This window comes from Amphiura filiformis, chromosome 18, assembly GCF_039555335.1.
Source record: "Amphiura filiformis chromosome 18, Afil_fr2py, whole genome shotgun sequence".
NCBI lineage: Eukaryota > Metazoa > Echinodermata > Ophiuroidea > Amphilepidida > Amphiuridae > Amphiura > Amphiura filiformis.
Window position 1 is genome coordinate 52,156,001 of NC_092645.1, and position 24,705 is coordinate 52,180,705.

The following is a 24,705-nucleotide window of genomic DNA, read 5'->3' on the forward strand; positions in this document are numbered from 1 at the left end:
TAGTTGAATTTGATGAATTTCTACATTAATTTCTAAAAAACTTAATTGGCAAAAATAAATTTTGATACCAAAAAATGTCAGCTTTCAATGTTTCAGCAGTCATCATTGATGTGTCGGGTCAAATTTCCAATATGCGACTACACATGAGAGCCAGGATCCCATTGAAACTCATTCCTGAGATGCGTTTCAATGTAATCAATATTTCAATATGTCAATGTTTCAATATTTCTGAAATGTAAATTATGACCATATTTGGAATCTGCATGAAAAATGCATTAAAATGAGTACAAACAAGCCTAGTATTGGTTCAGTGGTTCTTAAGACAGCTTTTGATATATGCTACGAAAATATCTCAAAACTTGGACCTTTAGTTTGTTGACGTCTATGGCCAACACGCAAAGCACTACTGACCCTCGACCTAAGTCACTCACCTCAAACATGCCAATGATCTCCTCGTCCTCATCGTCATCCTTTTTCTTTATAAGTTTACCGGCAGCTTTGATCCCAGAGGCCGCCGCCTTAAAGCGATTCTTTGCTCCCGCTCCTCCACTCTTTGCTTTGTCTTTCTTGTCCTTGTCAGCATCCTTGGCTGGTTGATTGGGGGCGGTAGACGCGTCTTTGGGCAAGCCATCAATTCCTTCTGCAAAATCATCATCATCACTTTCTTCCTCTACTTCTTTTTGAGCCTATCAAAGAACATTTTTTCACAACAATGTTAATTTATTACCGTACTGCCCAGGGTATAAAAATGAGAACTGGCATTCTTAAATGCTATGAAGGTGTGGAGGAGGTGTGGCGCCCCCCCCCCCCCCCACAGCAACATTTCACATGGCCTAATCACAGAGAGATGGGTACTCTCTCCTGTAAAAAATGCAGTTTGACTACTTTGCCTTTTTTTTCAACTTGGGACTTCATTGATTTTTACACATTAACAAGGTAATATTTTTCTTTTCCTTACTAAAGGCACAGGCAAAGGTATTCATGTGTACCTAGAAACCTTTTAACCATTTTTGGTGCCAATTTCTCAAAGTTGGTCAAAATTAAAAAAATAAATGCTGCTCCTAGAGATGAAAAATTCACAATTGAAAGAGTCCAAAATAATGGAATATACCCCTTCAGCAAAATGTTTAAAGAAACCCCACTCACCTTTTCAATAGATCTCTTGGTGGCAAAATACTTGGACCACCAGTCCATAGTGCCTTCTTCCTCCTCCTGTTTCTTCTTGTCATCTGCTGCTTTTGCCTACAAGTAAAAGATGAATAAGGAAATAATGTGAATAATGAGTCGCTGAGCTCAGAAAAGCTTTGCTGCCTTCAATAGTGCATTCTAGCGAAGGGGTACCTGGCTTTTAGCAAAGCCCAAACCCATAAAAGCCTGTAGGAAACTGGCAGGCTTTGCTGAATTTAAATACACCGCTGCGATACCAGCGTTCAATTACAATGGGTTTTGTGACCATTTATTGATTGGGTCCGTAACTTCCCATTAACTACCTGAGGTTTTTAAGGGGGTACTACACCCCTGCCAATTTTGTGCCTATTTTTGCATTTTTCTCAAAAATTATAGCGCATTAGGGACAAGTAAGATATGTATATTATAGGGGCAAGGACTACAACTACTGCACTGGAAATTTTTATTTCAGCACAGACAACAGTTGTGGAGTTACAGTCAAAAATGAGGGAAACCACTATTTGATCAATAAATCAATAACTACTTGCTTTGAGTTGCTGAATTTTCAGTACAGTAGTTGTAGTTCTAGCCCCTATAATATACATATCTTACTTGTCACCAATGTGCTATAATTTTTGAGAAAATGCAAAATAGGCAAAAAATTGGCCAGGGGGTGTAGTACCTCCTTAAGTCAACTGCTTTTCCGCCCAATTGGGTAATCTGCCCAAATATCCAGTATTGGGTGCTTATTTTTAAGCTTAAAAATTGGGCAACTTGAGATTCTTTTACCCCGGTCTGGCTCGCTTTGCTTGAAAAAAGCTGAAGTAGAACAAAAAAAAGCTAAAAAACAGTGTGAAATTGGCAAAAAAGACCCCAAATTGGGCTGAAAATAAATAAAAATGTGTAAATTTGAATAGTCCAAAAAGCTGAATTCAGCTGATCAGCTGAAAAATCTCATGCCTGTCTGTCAATGTGCCAAGCCTTGGCGCTGAAAAGTTTTGACAACAATGCTCAGCAAACCATTTTGGCTGTACTCCCGTATAAATGTTATTAAATTTGTATGCTACAATACACCATAGGTCTCTATACAGAGTGAAGTCTTACAGTGGCATAGCGTGGGTCATCATATTGGGGGGGGGGGTACAGACTATGATTGAGGGGGCACCGGGTCTGATTAGGGTGCACAAGCCATTTTCAGCAATTTTCGTATGGGATCTTCTAAACTTTCATATTGATTAGGGGGACACATCCCCCGTGCCCCTACGCCACTGAAGGCATATCATACTAACCAGTCTAAGTGTAGCATTTTGGCGACATGGCTATTCCAGTTGAAATCCATACACCCATGACATTAATCTCCCACACAGTGGGATATAGATTTCAAATAGAGTCCCCCATATTCAGGTAACCTGGCCCATTTAAAATTCACACTCCTTGCAGCTGTGTGTGAGAATAAGATCATGTCGTCCATACGGGGGTGTAATGTTTTTAACGGGAATAGTCCATTGTGATCTTACCGCGGCTGCATCTCCTTCCACTTTTCCAGATGCAGAATCACCTTTTCCAGCTTCTCCTTCTTTGTCCCCTTCTTTTCCTCCAGCTTCATCTTTTATAGCCTGAAATCGCAAAAAGAAACATCAAATCAGAATCAAAGGAACTATATTCCTATAATCATCAGACTTTGACTTCACACTTTCCTTACCCAATCCGACACTGGGCAACAACAACAACAACAACAACAACAACAACAACAACAACAACAACAACAACAACAACAACAACAACAACAACAACAACAACAACAACAACAACAACAAGTTTGATCAATCTTAACATCCAGCTTACCATGTCATCTCCCTTTACACTCTTCGTATCTCCCTTGATGCTCTTGGCGTCTTCTTTGACACTCTTCGCATCACCTTTGACGCTCTTTACATCTCCGTTCCCTGTGTCTGGCATCACATGGTCATCTCCACCACCATCCGGCATGTCGATTGCCACGTCACCTGCCACAGAGGGCGCTCGACTTCCTGCTTTGCTACCAGCCTTGCTACCACCCGATTTTGATTTACTGCCCGATTTACCGCTCTTAACCGACATTGCTTTACTCCCTCCGTGCACAGAGTGCACCGTACCATTGGGTGGCTCAATCATAATGGAAACATCCCCTGTTCTTGTACCATTTAGGACTGACCCTCCTCGTTCTGAGCGGAGGTCACCATTGATAGGTTTGAGGACAGAGCCCTCTGGTGTTTCAATTTCTGTAGAAGAAAGGAATGCATGGTACATTAGGCTGTTCCATTTAAAATCCACACTACCCCTGAGGAAGATTTTGGAAATATTTTCCACATTGGGAATATGAATTTCAAATGGAATTAACACATTAGACAGTTCCACTTGAATTTCATACACCCTTCTACTGATGAGGGAGGGTGAATTCAAATGGAGCTGCTAATGTGCTCATTCAATTTGAAATTCATACTCCCCCTGTGAAAGATATTTCCAAAATCTTCCACAGGGGTAGTGTGGATTTTAAATGGAATAGCCCATTAGGCCAGAAAAAATTATTTGTTTGCCCAGACATGGGTTTTTTTGTTTTGTGTTAGATCGTACATGTGTTGCAGCAAGTGGGTAAGAGAAAATATACGACATTCAGCCTTACATTTTGTATTTCAACCTTATCATATGAAGTTTAATCTCTTTGGCAACAAATTCTTGATAAAGATTCAGTATAAATTCAGCATAAATGCATGCTTGTTGCAAGGGTGACGGCCTGGAAGCCTGTAGTACAAAATCCCACACCATAAAATATCTAGGAACGGTTTCTTTATTTTAAAAAAAATTTTGACCAACTGAGATATTTGCACCAAAAATGGTCAAAAAATCCTCAATTAAAAAAAAAACCATAAAAAAGCCCAATTTCAAATATTTTTGGTAAAATTGGTCAAAATAAAAAAGCTGTTCCAAGATATTTTTTATCTAGTTTTTAAAAATTAATAAAAAAAAAGAAGTTTTTGGATTTTCTCCAAAAATTAGCATTTCGGCTCAAATTTGACCTCGCAGATTAATTTATCAAGTCTTTGCCATTCTAAATATGTAAACTTTTATATACTTTAGACCAAAAATTTAGCAGTTATGAGGCCTGAAAGTTTCCATAATTCCAGGGTTAAGACGGTAAAGACCACCCTTCAGGTCATGTCTTCATTGCCCAATGTAAAGGTCATAATATTCAAAGGTCAGAGGTCACCCAACTCACCTGTTAGTGTTGGTTCTCTACTTTCAATAGGCGTAGGCAACAGTTTATACTGCTGGAGTGAGGTGACGGTGTGGGTCCCTACTAGGGTGAACCGTCCAAACTGACGACAGTCTACCACACGGATGGTCAGTGGAGGGCAGTATAACTCATTCTCTGGCAGATCCTGGATGGTTGAGTAGAATGAATAGAAAGACATAGTATTTTTTATGTCTGAATAATGCGCATACCTGCCAACATTTAAAACTCTTGGACACTTCCAGCCATGATTTTTACATCCAAGTTATTCCCCTTACATGGTTTTTCATGTTCAATTTTGCATGTATTGCATTCATATATGTGACACGATCAAGAGGAATGAGTCGGATGTCGCTAATATTGTTTTTGAGATATTGGCAAAAACAGTGTTCAAATTCTTTTGTTTTATATTGTTTTCAGCCATTTGTAAATTGCTCATAACTCGGTAACCAGATGTCCGATTTTGATGGGGTTTGCATCAAAATGTAGCATTTGTAAACTGTCGGAAAATGGTGTAAAAAACTGCTAATTGAAAATTGCCGACATGTGACTCATTCCTCTTGATCATGTCACATATTGTGTCACAAGTCAATGCCAACACACAAGGTGCATTCTAAACGTGCAGGCTACCATGAAATTGTGACAATCAACAATAAAGACCCTGTTTCAATTCCGTTTTATGCAAGAGCACCATTTTTCCCCCTTCCTGGAATAAAAAAAAAGGGACAAACCTGTTTTATACTGTTCAGACACACAGAAAATGGGACAAGCCCGGGTAAAACGGGGAAGTTGGCAGGTATAAATGCAAGGCACACACCGACATCGCCCGGTTAATAATTACATTATACAGCCAGAGACACTGAAATGAATACCCGGGATCGATACACGTAAATGTGCTATGCACGATTGATATTCAGACGATAAATCTTTGGATACCTAAGCTCACTTACACACTAGGGAAGTCAATTACCGAGGTATTGACAGTAGCCTTAGTCGGGATATCCCTCGGCTCATTATGTGTCTTAAAGGTCGGAACAATATGGCCAAGCGTGGCTGTGGATTCAACCTACCATGGCGATTTCTGCCATGAAGATATCGGGGCGATGACACTGTGAGGCATTAACAGCTGCTATCAGTGCGACTACCCAATTATTTTACATTGTATTCATTGAGGAAGCCAACAATGCAAATAGGCTATTCCATTTAATATCCACACGCCCCCTGTATGAATTTCAAATGGAATGAGCACATTAGGCAGCTCCATTTGAAACTCACTCTGCCTCAGTGGAAGATTCAGGTTGAATCTTTCTCAGAGGGTGTATGAAATTCAAATGGAGCTGCCTGATGTGTTCATTCCATTTGCGATTCATACTCCCCCTGTGGGAGATATTTCCAAAATCTTCCACAGGGGGGAGTGTGGATTTTAAATGGGAGTACCCACACATTGTCTACATACCACTTCCAGAAATCTGATGTTGTCCGGGAAGTTTGGATTCTTGGATGAATTATGAATGATAGATGACGATGTAGTAATACCGCCGCATTCCACGTCACATCTTGGCTTGTCTACGGTCATCAACTGCAGGCGCTTCATCTCACGCACACCCCAAAACAGTATCTGTCAAAAATTACATGAAGAGTATTAATTATTACTTAAACTAATCGCTAAACAAATCCTCCTATGTTTCTTTATGCGTGTATTATATCTGAAGTGATGATCACATGAAATAAAACCACTGATGGACACAGGTCGAAATAGGCTGAGCTGGGTGTAAAATAAGCTATTCCACCCCCTTGGACCACCCCCTATGGAACACATGGCCTTATAATCTTCCACACAGGGAGTGTGAATTTCAAATAGGGCTACCTGCATGGGTAACTCCATTTGAAATCTACACCCCCTGTGTGGGAGATTAAATTTATGCCTTCCATAGGGGTGCATGGATTTCAACTGGAATAGTCCAATAGCATGAGGGAACTGCTGAATGTATTACATAATGAGCATGGAGTACAACATTCCTGCCTCTGCCAATACCAGAGGTACGCTGCTGCCCAAGTACCAGTGCAGTACCAATCCAGTACCAATCCAGTACCGGTGTGTGTACTGGAAACACAAAAGTAGTTCATTGCCACTTTTTCAATATCGTATATCGCCAGCAAAATTTATCGCGATAATCGATAATGAAGGAAGCTTAAAAACATTTTATTTGACCAAGTTTCTGTTTCGAAAAAACATGAAAATATTAATTATTGTTATCTAATGGTGCTATCACTGGTATTGTCGTTGGAGCTGGAGCCATTGTCAGGTGGCACTATTGCTGGTATCGTCTTCTTTATCATCTGCCTGCTTTTTAGTTTTCAACTGAGGACACATTTTTACCCTCAAAATATTGTGGCCTGTCAAACTATTATCGCGATAATGAAAATTTATCGCGATAGATAATAATAACATTATTGTGAACATGCCTACACAGAGGTACTCTAGAGTACTAAGGAAGTAGCTGGGTAGCAGTGTACCTTTGGGCAGCAGTAATAGGAATCTGGGAGTGTACCTGAATTATGTTTATATATCAATCTTTGACCCAATGTGTGATATAAAATTGGATGGTTTGAACCCAATACACAAATTTATTGGTCGAGCTATGAGTTTTAAAATATTGGACGAGACGAAGTCGAGTCCAATATTTTTAAATTCATAGCGAGACCAATAAATTTTGTTTTTGTTGAAATAACCATCCATCATTATTATGTTTTCAGAATCTTTTCTTGGTCAAAAACATGACTTTTGGTAAAAAACATGATTTTTTGGTCAAAATGTGATTTTTGTTCAAAAATGTGATTTTTGTTCAAAAATGTGATTTTTGTTCAAAAATGTGATTTTTGTTCAAAAATGTGATTTTCGGTCAAAAATGTGTAGAAAACAAAATTTTGGGGGAAAAAGTGAGCCTATCCAACACAGTCCAAGTTTTGAGTCCAAGTGCTGATTATATCGGACTCTTTAACTCTGTACAAAATATAGGAAGGAAGATTCTGAGAACATAATAATGTTAAGAATCGGTCAGACCTTTTTCAGGAGGTCAGCTGATATGCATCATTCTAAATGGGCTATTCCAGTTGAAATTCACACACCTCCAATTAATGGAAGACATGACCTTAAAGATAGACACGGTATTGTTGGTCAAAGCAGCATATTTTCAATATCAAAATCAATATATTATTGAACATTGTTATTGTTCAATGAACAATAACACTTTGATGTTTTGCAAAAGTTCAGTCTACAAATCATAGACTTTGAAAACTTGATTGATTTATTGTTGTTAATGTGTTACAAAAGTGTTGTTGTTCCAGCCCTCTTTACAACATAACTCAAGACTAGAACTACAAGACCTACAAAATTATATCTGTGATATTTGAATTCTTCTACACACTTGCTATGAAATGATCAATGCAATATTTGCGAAAGCTCACTACCATTCGCAAGATGATGTGAACTACCAAATCGCAACAATTTAAAATAGTTGCTAACCTTAATCTCCAAAACAAGGGGTGTAGTTTTCAAATGGATCACCCATTCAGGTAACCCCATTTGAAATTCACACCCCCTGTGTGGAAGATTAAGGTCATGTCTCCCTTCGGGGGGTGTATGGATTTCAACTGGAATAGCCCAATGCTTTACCTCTATTCTGTACCGACACATCTTGGGTCTGATTTCCATTGGTAGAGGAATAGGAGGTGGTTCCTTTTCCTTGGATCCCGGTATAATATCAGGGATGTCAATGCGGATCACGTCCTGTGGGATGTTGCCTGTGGGAGTGAGCTGTAAAAGGTAGAAGTACAAAAAGTACAAAAAAAGTAAGAAAATTAATAAAACTATTTCTATTCATTTTACCTTGACAGTCACAGGGGGTCCTTTCGAACGTTCCAATGAGTCAAATAGGGCCCAAACTTACGCCAGAGTGAACACGATAATGCGATTGATTTTCTAACACGTAAAATACGGCCAATTCAGAGAGAAAATCTTGTTTGTCGTATAGGGCCTACTAAAGACAGTTACTTTTTGTTGGCCGCCACTGAGCTATATCTTTTCATACTTCATAACGCGTTTCCATTAAGTTGACAAGCTATTTCTCCTTGCTTTAAAGAGAGCACAAATATGCACACAGTATATTGACAATTGAATTGAATTTGTGCTAGGATTTCACTTAATATAACTATTTTTTGAATAAAATTGAATCCCATCACATCAATTCAAAGCTACACCCTTTTTTGAAATACTGGTTACCAGCGACTTAAAATGAATAGATAATAATACAAATTACAATGCAATACTATACAAATTCATACAGCACATATCCAATGGTACAGTGGTGAGATCTGGACATTGATTGACCATGGCTATAGCTGGGGCCTATGGGGTAAACACAGATTTGGGGTCAAAGGTCATTAAGGGGTATTTCCGGTTCATAACCAAATACTTACAAAATGTTTCTATTACTATTAGAGTGATTCATAGTACCAGACTCACAAGGCCTCTGCATAGTTCACAGACCTTTGCTGCCTACCTTGGCATTAAATATTGCCATAAATCAGCCACAATTCGCTGTCGTAGTGCATGTTACAATATGACCATTGCCAGGTCAACTGGATCACGCTTTCTTTGTTACGACCCACTGATCAAAATGATCACAACACAAAGCCTATGGCATATCAAAATTCGGAACAGGTGTATGAGCCCATGCTTGGAGCAGTAACCAATGGTTACTAACGTGCACTACGACAGCGAATACAGCTGCTATAGTCCATTTGACTTCCTTGAGACAGAAGTGTTCACTTGATCAAAGGTGGTGTACCTGTAAGGCGCAGTCACCTCGCCCTGCATTGTACGCTACAGATGCAAACATATAGACAAACCTGTATCATCTCTATAACAGCCAGAAGCTCCCCTGCCTGTGTGGTTCCCCTATACACACCATGCCAATGCAAGTATGGCGGGAATCTTGGTTTCTCATACGGTTCATCGGTCATCTTGACAATTGGTTTGACAAGGGCGCGACCTATGAACTCAAATCCGGCCTGTACAGGTAAAATCATACAGATAATACATCAGTATAATGATATATCGAGATTTATTATAAACAAGACCGTCCATCCATTCATACATATATAGTATTTATGGTGAGTCAGTATCATTTTCTGTGAATTTGATTAAAAAATAAGCTGAAAAACACTGAAAACAATAAAAACATTGAAATCAGCTAAAACGCTGATAATTTTCATGCTTGTATCTATGTGGCAGCTTTAAATGTGCGCCTGTGTGTACACCAGTGATTTGATTGAAGCTTACAATTTGAAGCTACGCCCAATGAAATGCTCACCGACTCTGAGAGTAAAAATACTATATACCGACTATTCAGTGCCAAAAGTGGACAAGAGAAACAGCTGCCATGTGTAGATGAGTACAATATATTGTGTGTAAATTGCCAAATGTACAGCTATTGCACTTACCCACTTCTGGCAATGAGTAGTTAATTTGATGTATCAATGGTCTATACATGTGTGTGCTACGGATGTGCAATGTAAGCAATGTGCAAAAGAAAATACAGCAATGCATCAAAACATACATCAATTAACGGTCTATATACATATGTATGCTACGGGTGGGCTATGTGCAAAAGAAACAACATGTACATCAATATCAACACATACATCAATGAATGGTCTATAATATACATGTGTGCAACTGGTGTGATATATGTGCAAAAGAAAATACATCAATGTATAAACATACATCAATTAAAAAATCTATACATATGCGTGCTACGGGTCTGATATGTGCAAAAGAAACATGTACATCAATGCATCAAAACATACATCAATTAATGGTTTATATATACATGTGTGCTACGGATATGCAATGTGAAAAAGAAAATACATCAAAGCATCAAAACATACATCAATTAATATGCGTGTGCTACGAGTATGCTATGTGCAAAAGAAAATACATCAATGTATAAACATACATCAATTAAAGGTCTATACATGTGCATGCTGCGTGTCTGATATGTGCAAAAGAAACATGTACATCAATGCATCAAAACATACATCAATTAATGGTTTATATATACATGTGTGTTACGGGTATGCAATGTGAAAAAGAAAATACATCGAAGCATCAAAACATACATCAATTAATATTTGTGTGCTACGAGTATGCTACGTGCAAAAGAAACATAAATCAATGAATCAAAATATACATCAATTGTAATTATGGTCTATATAACAAAAACATACACCAACACATCAATACACTTCGTGCAGAGAAACATATACATCAATGCACATAAGAAACAGGTTATGTGGTGTCGAAAGCTCACGTAAGTGAACAAATTTAGTTGTGTGTAACGGTTTAAACTCTTCCAATATAGGTTATGTGGTTATTTGACAGCTGAAATACCAATGTGTTAATTTAAAGTGGTCAACAACTAGTGCAAGTTATGAAAATGTGCTACACATCATGAACAAAAGAAAAACAGTGTTACATCAATATTAACTACTTTCTAATACTTTTTCAAACTACAGAGTACAAACATCAAATATCAAGTTAATTGGGATTTTATTACAGAAAAGTGCAAACAATTAGGAAAAGTTCAATAATACAAATATCCATACCAATGTTACAAGATGTATGCACAAATATTAACTATTTCATATCAAAATTGTACAAACAACATTAATAGTTAGAATGGTGCAATGAAGCAATTAAAGTAACCTCATTATTATTAGGAAAAGAAATAGAGGTGGTAATATGAAAAGAAACTGTCCTTCCTTTATACTGGTGTATGAAGTGCCTTCCACAAGGCACTAAGAATGAGCACCACTTCATAATAAGGCACAACTCTCTCTTCCTGCAGCTCATCTCCCTTCCTTCCTTTCTCTTTTTTTCCTCCTGAAGTGTGTTAATCTTTATCCAGATGAAGCAACACAGGTGGAAAGAGAGAGGGGGAAAGAGAGAGAAAGAGGGAGAGAGAAAGAGGGTGAGGGGAAGGGAGGAAAGGAGGGAAATAAAAAAGTAAGGAAAGAAGAATGGAAGGTAAGGATGGAGATAGGGTGGGAGGGAGGGAGGGAGGGAGGGAGGGAGGAAATAAGAGAGGAAGAAAGGGAGGAAGGAACTTACACCTATGTTACAGAAAAGGTAAATTCAACTGTATAGGTACAGCAAACTTCACTCATGTTAATTTGTATTATTTATACCTGAAACTGATGACACCATGTGGAATGATTGGAATGATGAGAAATGAATAAATGAATTTGTGGAAATGATAAACATGGTATTGTCTGTATACATATATCTACCGAGTCACCGGAACTAGCTTTGAAGTTCAGTGTGTGCTGCGTTGGCTTAGCGTAGTTGCTTGCGTATACATATGCGGCATGTTGATCACACACATAAAAGTATGTGCTATCTTCAGTAGATAGCATGCACCAAGTAACGCTAAGCTAGCGCAGAACACGCTGAATTTCAAATCTAGTGCCGAAGACTCGGGGTAGATATACAGACTATATATCTGTGTTGATGCCAAAGAGGTTTGAACAGAAGAGTGCGAACTCTGCTTTTTTGCATGTTTTGGAGGGATAAATGGTGTACATTCTGATTGTTTCACCATGCAACCAGTAAACTTGAATTTATAATGATGCATTTAGCCGACTACATGCACTAAGGGGGGGCGCTACATCCAAAAACTTTTGTAACACTTATGCATAAAGATACCAAATCTTGTTAAATTGCAGATCATTTGTGAAAACTACTTTTGGCTCCCATGTGTAACAATCCATTATGGCAGATATGTCATAGCATTCACCAGGGCTGCAGGGAGTCGGGACTCTCGAATTCTTACCTCTTTGGTTGATATAAAAACATGATTTTGTTATTGAATATGGGGTGGGATCAAGCAAAATGAGTCACCAGTTGAGCAAGTTTGCTTCTGTTTGCTCATGTTTTTTCTTTCTTTCTTTCTTTTTTCATTATTACTTACATGGCCTAGAAATCAGTGCTTGCCAGACTACTATCATGATATAAGCTTACAGAAATTGATAAACGTGTCACATACATAAAAAAATATCCTTTATAAGTATGTTTATTATAAGCTATCTTTATTTTTCAGGTTATCAAATGCTGAAACCTTCAATAAACAAATTGTGGTTCAGAAATATATTATAATATTGATAAACTTGAAATCAGTAAAATACACAAGACATTTAGCACATTTTTGCCGTCTCTTCATTAATTTTTTCTACATCCCGACTCATTTTCTTTGATCTTGTAACATATACAATGGGCTATTCCAGTTGAAACCCACACAACCCCTGTGGAAGATTTTGGAAACATCTTTCACAGGGGGAGTATGTTTTTCAAATATAATTGGTCAGAGGTAATCATTTTGAAACCCATACTCCCCCTGTATTATGGCTTTTACCCATATATGTATTATATTCAAAATTGATACTCCCTCTGTGGCAGGACGTTAGCTAAATCTTCCACAGGGTAGTGTGGATTTTAAATGGAATAGCCCAATGGATCATACACTCATAATGGAATGAATTGATTCAAAGACATTCAGTACTCTGTACGTACTGTATGTGTTTGACGTATATATACATGACATGTGCATCTTACAGGCTCTGCTGCTTCCAGGTACATTTTATATATGTGATGTAATCAAGCAAAATCTGTCGGAAGTCGGAAATATTGATTATGAGATGTATCCAAACAAAAGAAGTATTTCCTTATGTTTTCTATTGCTTTGGAAACTCTTTAACTGCTCATATCCTTTGAACTGGTTGTCCAAATTCAATGGGGTTTTCTGCAAAATGTAGCTTTGCAAATACTGTTTATAATGGCAAAAGAATTGTAAATTGAATATGTCCGACTTCAGACTGATTTTGCTTGATCACACCATATATGTTACTGAACCTCGGCATCTTGTTTATGGCAACAAAACTTTGTAAGGGTATGGAGTTGCTTCAGCACTAGTTAAATTAGGGTTGCATGATTTCAGTTTTTTAGTAGTCGCCTAGTCATGATGACTAAAATGACTATAACGACTACATGGATGTCAAAATTTGAATAAAAGCGTTTTCTCTCATTTATACTTTTAAAGACACAGTAGAAATATGTTGCTCATATAGTTCTTGTGTTTGTATCCTTCGTGTGCCCTAAAGTAAAGTGAAAAAATGAAATGGAAGTAAACCATCACCAGTTCATTAGTCATAATTAGTTATGAGTTACACTTATAATTCTAGATATGACTACTTAGTTACTCATCCTCAGGTCATTAGTCATAATTAGTTATGACTCACATTTATAATTCTAGATAGGATTACTTATACTCTGGTTGCTCTATGAAAAAGGAATAAAAATCAAAACCACTAATCCCTCCAATTAGCTCCTGCTGATTTCCCATTATAGAACTATCAAAAAGTGTACCAACAGGTATCATAATAACATTATTACATAACAATTTCCTATCTTTTGGATTGTCTGCTGTGGTTTATCATTGGGGTGGGCTTGTCTAGCTGGAAGTGTAATTGACCAAAGGGGGTAATTATCAGTAATTGGGCCTGGATTTATCACCTTTTTCATAGCAAAAGCCAACTACTTAGTTACACATCCTCAGTGGCGGTGCCACAGGAAAGGGGAAATGGGGGGGGGTGTGCCCTCTGTCATTTAACCCCCTGTTAGAACTCTTGCCCCCCTGTTTCCCCCAGTACAAACCCAAAATTACAAAAAATTCCACTTTTTGCGGTACCTGTTACAGTTCATAGTTAAAACACTTTACACATTTAGCATCACATACATCCACTGTTGAAGATTTAAAGCCATCCACAGAGGGATTATGTGATTCACATAGAATAGACAATAAGTCAAAGGTGATAGCAACCTATATCTCTCAGTTTGCTGCTAAATTTATCATTTTGCAGTAATCCCATAAAAAAATCTCCATTTAGACAAATTTTTGCTCCTAAATAACCTCTGCTCTGCGATCATGCGTAAATCACCTTCAACTTTCTAAGAGTATTGGGCTATTCCATTTAAAATCCACACTACCCCTGCGGAAGACATTGAAAATATCTTCCACAGCGGGAGTATGGATTTCAAATGGAATGAACACATTATGCAGCTCCATTAGAATTTTATACACCTTCTGAGAAAGATTCAATGTGATCTTCCACAGATGGAGGGTGAGTTTCAAATGGAGCTGCTGATGTGTTAATTCCATTTAAAATTCATATGCCCATGTGGCTGATATTTCCAAAATCTTCCACAGGGGTAGTGTGGATTTTAAATGGAATAGCCCATTTTGTGAGTGCAAGAAAGTTGCAGGTGCGATGGCTGCTTTATGTTAAATTATGATATTGCACTTGCAAAGAATCCAAAAACTTGACAAAAGTTTTCCTCAAGGCATTAGGTTTTGAGATTGTACAATGAGATGATTAAAATTGCTCCTGGAAGCATCTCAAGTGAAGTCTCACTACCCTCAGACTTGATACCTTGACAGAGCTACAAATGTGAAATCACAAACGGCAGCTATTGATTGTGTGCACAACTTTCCTGCACTCATATGACAAAGAGAAAATGAAGACCTGGGTCCGTACAATGTTATATCTCCAATGCTCAGTTGAACAGGTATGTGTATCGGAAATAAAGAAAAGAAGAAGAAAGCAGCGAAACAATACAGCTCAAAACTCATCATAATAGAATATTGACAAAAAGTGACCAAGTTGAAAAAGAAAAGAACATTCTTATTCAGTGGGTGTGGTTTGTAAAGAATTCACATTATTTTGTCTTTTACCTATCCAATATCATGTCCTTACAGATTGGTTTTCGGGTGTATAATATCACATGATAGTGGATAGTGATAAGAGAATGTGCACGTATCGACAACACATTTGTTGATCCTCAATGATCACACGATAATACACTCGCTAAACACACATGCACAAACTAAGAGTGCGGATTATCAGTTTAGATGTCTATGGTGGTTTTGTTCCATTTAAAAAAAATGTCATCACAAAAGTAACTTTTACTTATAGAAATTATACTTAACTGAATAAGAATGAGCATAAAAGATAGGATTTTGTCTTTGCCTATCCAATATTGTGTCATAATTAATGGATGGGCTGGCCAATATTTTTATCGTAGTGTATACCAGCTGTGCCGGCATCCACTACTCAAAATCCTATCTTTTATTCTGTAAACCAAAGCCACAAATAAGGAAGAAATATTAATTAACAGGATAAACAGAAATTAGTGGAAAGGAAAGCGAGAGCGATATCACATACCTGCTTATGTGACGGCGGCGCTACATAGGCCTAATTATTCATCTTGTCATAATGTTAGCGAAAGAATTTAGGGGAGGAAGGGGATGTTGTTGCCGTGCTACACCGACGGCCCGAAGGTATAACCATCTGTGTGGAATTACTGTGGTGTAAGGGATGGGATGATGAAGGTAACGTTGTTGCGGTGCTACACCGACGGCCCGAAGCTATAACCTTTCACTGAATCTGTGTGGAATATATGTGATATGCAAGGGATGGGACGATGAAAGTAACGTTGTTGCAGTGCTACATCGACGGCCCACAGCTATAACCTTTTAACGAATCCTCAGAACAAAGGTGAGAACACTAATGCGTTGGGGTGCTTATGAACGACCTATCAGCGGTGGGAGGTACAGTGGAGGGGACTGATTGTCAGTGATAGGGGGTTTTATGAATGACGTATACTTTGGTTTATTTCATTTCATACTTTTTTACCTAATTGTCAGACCTAAAAGTCAATGTTTTATTAATTATTCCTCTCTTTTTGAAATAAAAGAAATAACACTAATGCCCAAAGAACTTTTTGGCAACTGGAAGGGAAAGAAGTTGATTGCTCTGGGTGGGATTTGAACCAGAGACCCCTCGTATACTAGGTCAACGACATTTAGCCACAAGTTTTACGCTGGCCAGGCCAGCAAAAGCGTGCCTATATATCACTTAGGGTGATTACCTCATCACATCCCGTGGGATGCAAGCACACGCAGTGAAGTTGTTTGTAGTATTTTGTAGTACTCGGGCCGGTTAGGGTTAATTCATGGAACGCAATAATCATGAATTGTTATGAATTATTGATGATTATTAGAGTCAAATACTCTTCTTGAAATAAGAGAATCAATTCACGGAAAGCAAAGCAATAATTATTAGACCTGTTATCGACACATGATTTCTAATTCAACACTGTGTTGGGGGAAAAAATACGACAATCGACACGTGTCGAAACTCGTAATGAGATCAAAAAAATGCTGAAAAAGTCGATAGATAAGCTTAAAATCACACCGATATGAATTACGACCACTTCCTGGTTCGTTCTACTTCCGGGTTCGGGTCAACTTCGGGGGGTAATTTTACAATTTCTGATGAAAACATGATCGTATGATAAGCTTATTTGGACAAAATAGCATGGAAATTTCATTTTTTTCTTTTTTGACGAGTGTCGTAAAGTGTCGAAAAAGGACAATTTCGGATTTAGGGCCAAATCGACGATAATACGACACATACGACAATCGATAACAGGTCTAATAATTATGCACATAATTTAAATTAATTTCTTGCCTCTTCTTCGATAAACTATTTTACTCTCCTTGAACAAGATAATTAAATGTTAGACTGCTATAATAGATAAGCTTAAAATCATTTGTACATCTCTGTAACTCGTTTATTTAATTTGCTTAAGTAATTGAATAATTTATTTAATTCAAACATCATTCAATGTACAAGTTTTAATACAATTGTAATCTTCCAGTTTTGCGCTGTCAGTGTAGCTGGGTTTTAACTGAGGTAGCTGGGTTTTAACAAGGAGAACTTCAAAGATCGTGAAATGTTGTAGGGTATTCTAAAGTTTAGCCTTAAGAGTGCATCCAGGGGTGTGAGTGGGAACAGACCCAAAACTAGGAAAATTACTATAAAAGCTGACAAACAACGTAATATAGGGGTAAAAATGTCAAATATCGGCTGAAAATACAAGAAAGCACATAAATTTTGGCAACAAAAATAGAGGAAATCAGCTGAAAAGAGGAACTCTCACACCCCTGTGCATCACTGCATCACCAACTGGCATTACTTAGTTACAACATTCTTACCACAGATTGCACTGCTTCACGGTGATTACAAACATACAACAAATTGAACACAAAAAAAACCCCACAGAAATACAAACAAAAATTGGTAACATCATGCTTTGGCACACAACTTTTCTTATATATACTGCGCCAAAAAAGTATCCTTACACTTGGAAGAAAAATCCTAATCTTAAAACTAAACAATATTTGGGTAAATTTATTTGTTTAATAGATGCACTATCTAATCCGGCACATTATGACACCCCATTGAATCCAATGTGACTTCAAGAAGCAAAGTTACAAGCATTTGATTAGGCGAAGGTCCCGTTTTAAAAGTGACAAACTGACCTATTCAAAACTCCACGGACTAGACATCTAGTTGGAGAGTGGTGAATGGCTAATTTCTGTGTGCCTTTAATTTAAAGTAGGGATAACCATCAAAATTTCATGTCGACCCTATTGCTACAAAATATTGTTTTCTGGGTAGAACTCATCAACAGAAGTATTTTGGTGGTTAAATGGTCAAAATCGGTCAAAAACTTTTTGAATTATGAATTATCAAAGTTTCCCATTCTGACCGGTCATTGGAACAAAATAAAATACAAGGTCCAAAAATAGCAATTGGGAGCAAAATTGGCATAAGCATATATTTACCTTTATATATTTCTTTATTTTAACATATTTGCAAACATGAAACAAGCATATTGTGAAAGTATCAAAGGGTTTCTTATGAAATGGCACTTAACTAGTCACTGGCATAACTTATTTGTTCAAACCGAGGCATTGAAATCATGCATTTAGAGGACATTTGCCAAAAATCATCCAAGATAGCCGATATGGCACAAAATCAAAATTGCACTAAGAAGGTGAACTTTTTTTCACAAACAAGAATTTCAATGTTATTGGGTTTAATATGACCAATTAGTAGGTGTATGTAAACAAAATCTTAAGTTCTGAAGGTCATTGACTCATTCACAACAATAGAGATTATCCACTTTACTCATCATGCTCATGTGTGACTTCTAACAAAAGGCGCTGGTTCCTGTAGTATTCCTCATTCAAACCAAAGATACTATTAGCCTTTGCATCGGGGCCTGAGATTGGAATTCCAGTTTCCTTTCTCACGAAGTAAGGGCTAAGAGTAAAATTGTACAATTGTGTTTGGGAGTGGCCTTCTCTCTTTTCTCTTTTTCCTAGCTATTTTCTTCCATTTCTTGCTTTCAAGCTATCTAGGCCAGCATGCATATATTAGCCTACACTGGCTATCCAGGCTTGTGCATTTGTATGAGCTTGGAACGGTCCATGGTTTTCCATGGATTAGCATGTGTTCCTCACGGACCAACCTGGGTAAACAACAAACAATACATTATGAGTATCTTTGTTCAAACCAATTCAATGCTTGACCTCGGAGTTACCTGCATGACTATCGCGGGCTATTTTGAAACAGTTATGGTTGCACATTCAGGTGAAAGTCCTAAACAAGGTATAGCCAGCAGCAAGTTGTAGATGGTATGGGCCTAAATATAACAAAACGTTTAGGGTTGAAATCAGGTGAAAAATACATCAAATGAGCACGAAACTTCACATTTATGTTCAGAAAGGTGTCTTCTTCTAGCATGATTCGAAAGGAGTATGGAAATTCCAAAGGGAAGCTGGTGATTTAATTTGTAACTCAAGATCTACTTGTTCAATATTTTAACCTTTTTACAGAGGGTATGACAGAGGTGTTACTGGCAACTCTGCCAAATTACAGCTCAGTAGGCCACATTTTTCACCTGAAATTATTGACATGAATATTTTGTGCCATTCTTGAGCAGTGCTGAACTCAGCCACTGGCAATTAAGCGCACTGTGGCGATGGACCAATTTTGACTCGCACTTACAGAAAAAAAAGCGAAATAACTTACGTTGCTGTAATTTGCAAGATAGTTACAAAATATAATTGGCAGTAACTTCCCAATTTTACAGAAAAATATTGAAAATTAAAAGAATGAGATCAATTTAGAAATGTCTGTGCAAGCAGTGCACAGTTGAGCTCCCTGCATGTCTATGGGAGTGTTCTAATCAAGTTGATGGTTCATTGGTCATCCCTATTTAAAGGAACAAAAGACAACTGAAAAGTACAGAGAAGCAAAAACTGAAATAAAAACTGCTTTAAATAAAGTTTTATTGAAGAAACTGCGTTATCTCTTTGTTGCCCTTGTTGGAATGTTTTTGCGCCTTGTATGTAAGCCAGTTTGTCACTTTTAAAACTCTATTCAATTGCTTGTAAATTTACTTCTTGAGGTCACATTGGATTCAATGTGGTATCATAATGTGCAGGATTAGATACTGCAACTATCACAAAAATAAATTTACCCCAATATGGTTCAGTTTTGAAATTGTGGTTATTTTTCAAAGTGTAAGGATACTTTTTTGGTGCAGTATATACTACTAAACCTAAGTTTATCCAAAGTTTTTTAAGTTGAAATTACAGCAAGCACTTACAAGTGATTTCTGAAAAATAAAAAACATAAAACAAGACAAAAAGCTGTCAACCTAATATCACCCGCAACAGGACAGATACATGCACAACATTTCTCTCAAGTTGAGCCCTCTCCAAATGATACCCTAAACTGATGCCAAACTCAGGCATGATAATGATCATCCATGAAAAATCCTGAAGTGTTTGGAAAAAAAAGCCTGGAAAAAGTGTGAGAAATTGGGCCAAAAACAGGCTGAAAGTAAAAGAAAGTGTGAAAATTTGGACAACAAAGACTGAATTAATATTCTCAAAAAATGACATGAATTATAAGAACTAAAATTTGTCTGTCTGGTGGATAAAAGTGGTGGTTGTAGCCTCTAGCCCCCCCCCAATTAGCTCATGCCACAGGCTAAACATTTCACAAATAAGGGAGAAAGCATTGTAAAGAATTTGTACATAAGATATCAGGTAACCTTTCTACAATGCATTGGTTACAGAAACAAATAAGATAAAATCAAGAAACCAAATAAAATATCAAGAAATTGAAAAAACAACCTCTACATGATAAAAAAAAGCCCAGTGACTTATAGTGCGACAGGCACAATGCCTAGATGTTGATCCACAAGCCTCAGCACACTTTACAGGGTGTTGCTGACCACTACAGCCCCACATCATTCCATAAACCATTTAACAACAAATTAGGGTATTTGCTGTTTCAAGAGCGCACATCCTAGACATCCCACAAATAACCATTGCAACCAGGATCAGCTCCCCGAGTTTTGTACGGGTTACAACGAGACAATCAGCAGTAAGTTCCTTGTCCAGGGGAATTTCAAGCTAATTCAATTTTCCACGAGAGCATATTATAGGCACCGCCAGGTTCGAACCATAACCTCTCGCACCATAGTCGAGCGCCTTAACGATTGAGCTAACTTGCATGATACATAGTCAAAGTTGAGCAACATATTTTGCTTTTTGAATCGCATTTTGAATTGGTTTACTATTTTTTTTAATAAGAAAAGTTTTTACTTAAATTATAATATAGCACAAAAAAGACAAAAACAGTGACACATTCAGCATAAACACAGCACAAAAAGAAAGGCTGCGCTTATGTAACTCGTCCTATACACTAATCCGACAAGTCAATTCATTCCGCCATTACTGGGGGCCATCCGCACCAAACTGGTGTTGTAAATAACTGCCCAATTGGGTGGAAAAGCGCTCCTTCAAAATCAATCTTATATTGAATTGCATTGTAAGCTTTCAGCATCCTTTTGTCACACAGGTGATGGAACACAGTTTAAAATCCCCATAAAGCCTGCATCATTTCAAAATTCAGGTGGGATGGCCCACTTCAATGGCAGTCACTGAGGTGTAGGAATGCATGGAATCAAAAACTTGGATGTTCTTATGACAACTTGATTGATAAGGTTGAGTGCAGAATCTTGTTAGCTCCATTTTGATACCACATTTGCTACTAAAAGCTCTAAATTGACAAAGATTGATACCAGTATATGGAATTTGGTGCAGTTTCAAAAGTTGCAAATCAAAGCGATGCACACGTTCAAAATTGGTAATGAATACCAGGGCATGATGGCATATATCTCTGTAATTTGTTTATTCAATTTGCTTAAGGTTATTATTTTAAACTGTTGTGATTTGGTAGTTCACAGCATCTTACGAATGGTATTGAGCTTTGGCAAAAACTGCATTGCTCAATTCATAGCGAGCATGTAGAAGAATTAAAATATGACAGATATACTTTTATAGGTGCTGCGGTTCTTGAGTTACGTTGTAAAGAGGGCTGAAACAACAACACTTTTGTAATATGTAAATAACTCCATTAACAACAATAAATTAAGCAAGTTTGCAAAGTATACGATTTGTAGAATGAACTTTTGCAAAATATCAAGGTGTTAATTTTCAATAATATATTGATCTAGATAATGAAAATCGATTTTGAGGTTGCTTCGACCAACAATACCTCGTTTACCCTTAATTAATTCAATGATGTATTTCACTGAGTTAATTCAAACATCATTCGACGTACTGTTTTAATATAATTGTATCTTCAAGTTCCGGGCTGTCGGTGTAGCTGGGTTTTAACTATAGGGTAGGTACGGCGATGGTGAAATGTGGTAGGGTATTCTAAAGTTTAGCCTCTGTATCACCAACTTGCATTATTTTGTTAGTTACAATTTTCTTACCACCGGTATTATTGGATCGCCGCGTGCATTCTAAAAATATACAGCAAAGTGGATAGAGAAACATAGAAATATAAACAACAAATGATGTTAACATGTTTTCGCACACAACCTTTTCATATATCTACTGAACCCAAGTATATCAAGGTTTTTTAAGTTGAAATTACAGCAAGATGCTTGAAAAATAAAAACATAAATAGGAGACAAAATGCTATCACTCTAATTTCATCTGCAACATTTTTTTTGACGATGTGTGAGATTTTACTCATTTTCCAGCATTTTACATGAGATTTACTGCCTAGGAGTGAGATTATACTACCTTGGCGTGAGACCGTGAGAAAGTGACCCAATGCGTGAGTCTCACTGCCAATGCATGAGAGTTGACAGCCCTGATGAATATTTTGGTCCATTTTTACATGCAATTAAGTAAACGATTTAGAAAATAAGTGCCCACCCAATATGACTTTGTTAAGCACCGTGGGTGGTTACTGGAATGAACACAGAAGTTAAAAATTCTTTTTACATTAGAAAAGTTTTTACATAAATAATAAAGTTACACAAACTATGACACCAGCAAAACAATGGGCAATTCAGTTAAAATTCATATGCCCCTTATAGAAGACAAAACCTTAATCTTCCATACAGGGAGTGTGAATTTCAAATGGAGTTATCCGAATGGGCGACTCTATTGAAATCTACACACTCCAGTGGCGTGCATCGTGGCCGCCCCTACCCCGAGGGCTGAAGAAAATTCAATTTTGCTGCCCCTTCCTCAACAGCCCGAAAAGGTTGACCCACATTCAATTTTGCCGCCTTCCTCAACAGCCCGAAAAGGTTGACCCACATTTTTTTTCGTTTTTGCCGCCCCCTGCTTTTACCCCGGGGGACTGGCGCCCCCAAAAAATATGCGCATGCACCCTGTGTGGGAGATTAAGGTCATGTCTTCCATGGAGGGATTAAAGTACAGTACGAAGTTTTCCGTTTTTACGGAAAACGGAAAAAAGTCACGGAATCGCAGGTGCAACACGGAAAATGACATTTTTGTATGATGTGACAAAATATGTTAAAATATAATAAGAAATAATATTAATAACAATCATGAGTTGTGTGTGTCAATTTTTATGATAAAAAACTGTTTAATAATACCGAAATAAAGGTATATTACCAAGGCATGAACCCCTTATAGGCCTATCCATCCAAACATCGTAACAGTCGGCCTATATATTATCATGAGAATATTCCAATCAGAGCATATAGATCGCGATATTGAACACTTGTTTGTGACATTATATCATTGTTTATACATTTTAATCTTTATACATGAAACATGGATTTACAAATTTTACAACACAATTGCAACCCGGAAAATGGATTTTAGAAAACGGTAAACTTCAGACTCTTGGTTAAAGATTTCAACTGGAGGCCTCATATAGCCAAATTCATCAAATTTTGTTAAACATACATGTAGCATACACAGCACAATATGCAAATTCAACAACAAAGCATGCATGCACTATCTATGAAACCACAAGAGTGATGCTTGTGGTATAGAAAGTATGTGAGCATGCACCACGCACCAGGTGTAAAGTGGTTAGGACCTATTCACTGGTATGGCTCAATAAACTGTGTAAATGGGTGATTTCTGAAAGCGATAAAATGAATTTGATTAAAAACCTGGGTGCAATGGACGATACCACTTGAAATCCATACCACCCCTATGCAAGGCATAGCTTTAATCGTCCACACAGGGAGTGTGAATTTCATATGGGGTTACATGAACACAGGGCCTCAGATTCGATTAGAATCACGTTATCGATTCTCGTTATGAATCTCGTAACATTTGTTACGAGAATCAATTTCTTTCATTGAAACGACTCGGATAGTTTTTGATTCTCGCTAACTGGCATGAAATCTAGTCCCTGGAGCAGGCGACTCCATTTGAAATCTACACCCCCTGTGTGGGAGATTATAAGGTCATGTCTTCCATAGGTGTATGGATATTAAATGGAACAGCCAAATGAGGAAACATCAGTAAATCATGTTGCATAGATTCCCTAAGTTTCATGCATGAATTACGAGTGCCTCTCTGTACCATCCGACGTTAGTTGCAATATTCTTACCCCGGGTTTAATCGTATTACTTCTATTCTACAAATATACGGCAACCAATTGAACAAAGAAACATAAAAATACAAAACAAAATGGGTTGGTAAACATTTAAAGAGGAAAACAAAATTCAATATTTACACGATTAACGAATATGGACACATTCACAAAACATCACATTTCCAAGAACATACAGGGCCGTCTCTGAAAGAACTGTATCGTCAAAGACTTTCAATTTGACAAAAAATATCAGACAAATTTGATATTTTGGGTTAGAATTTTCAACATTTCACACATGTATACATTTCTGGGTGGGAGGGAGGGAGGGAGTGAGGGAGGAA

At 37.4% G+C, this 24,705-nt stretch overlaps 1 protein-coding gene across 1 annotated transcript in view; it reads right to left on the minus strand.

The window, feature by feature from the left end:
- Positions 1-24,705, minus strand: part of LOC140138798 (otoferlin-like) — a 181,328-nt gene that overhangs the window by 55,547 nt on the left and 101,076 nt on the right. The window contains 9 exon segments of the mRNA XM_072160570.1: positions 432-686; positions 1,147-1,242; positions 2,685-2,783; positions 3,013-3,428; positions 4,424-4,586; positions 5,895-6,056; positions 8,115-8,255; positions 9,350-9,511; positions 13,589-13,651. Of these exon segments, the coding sequence (XP_072016671.1) occupies positions 432-686; positions 1,147-1,242; positions 2,685-2,783; positions 3,013-3,428; positions 4,424-4,586; positions 5,895-6,056; positions 8,115-8,255; positions 9,350-9,511; positions 13,589-13,651 (1,557 nt within the window).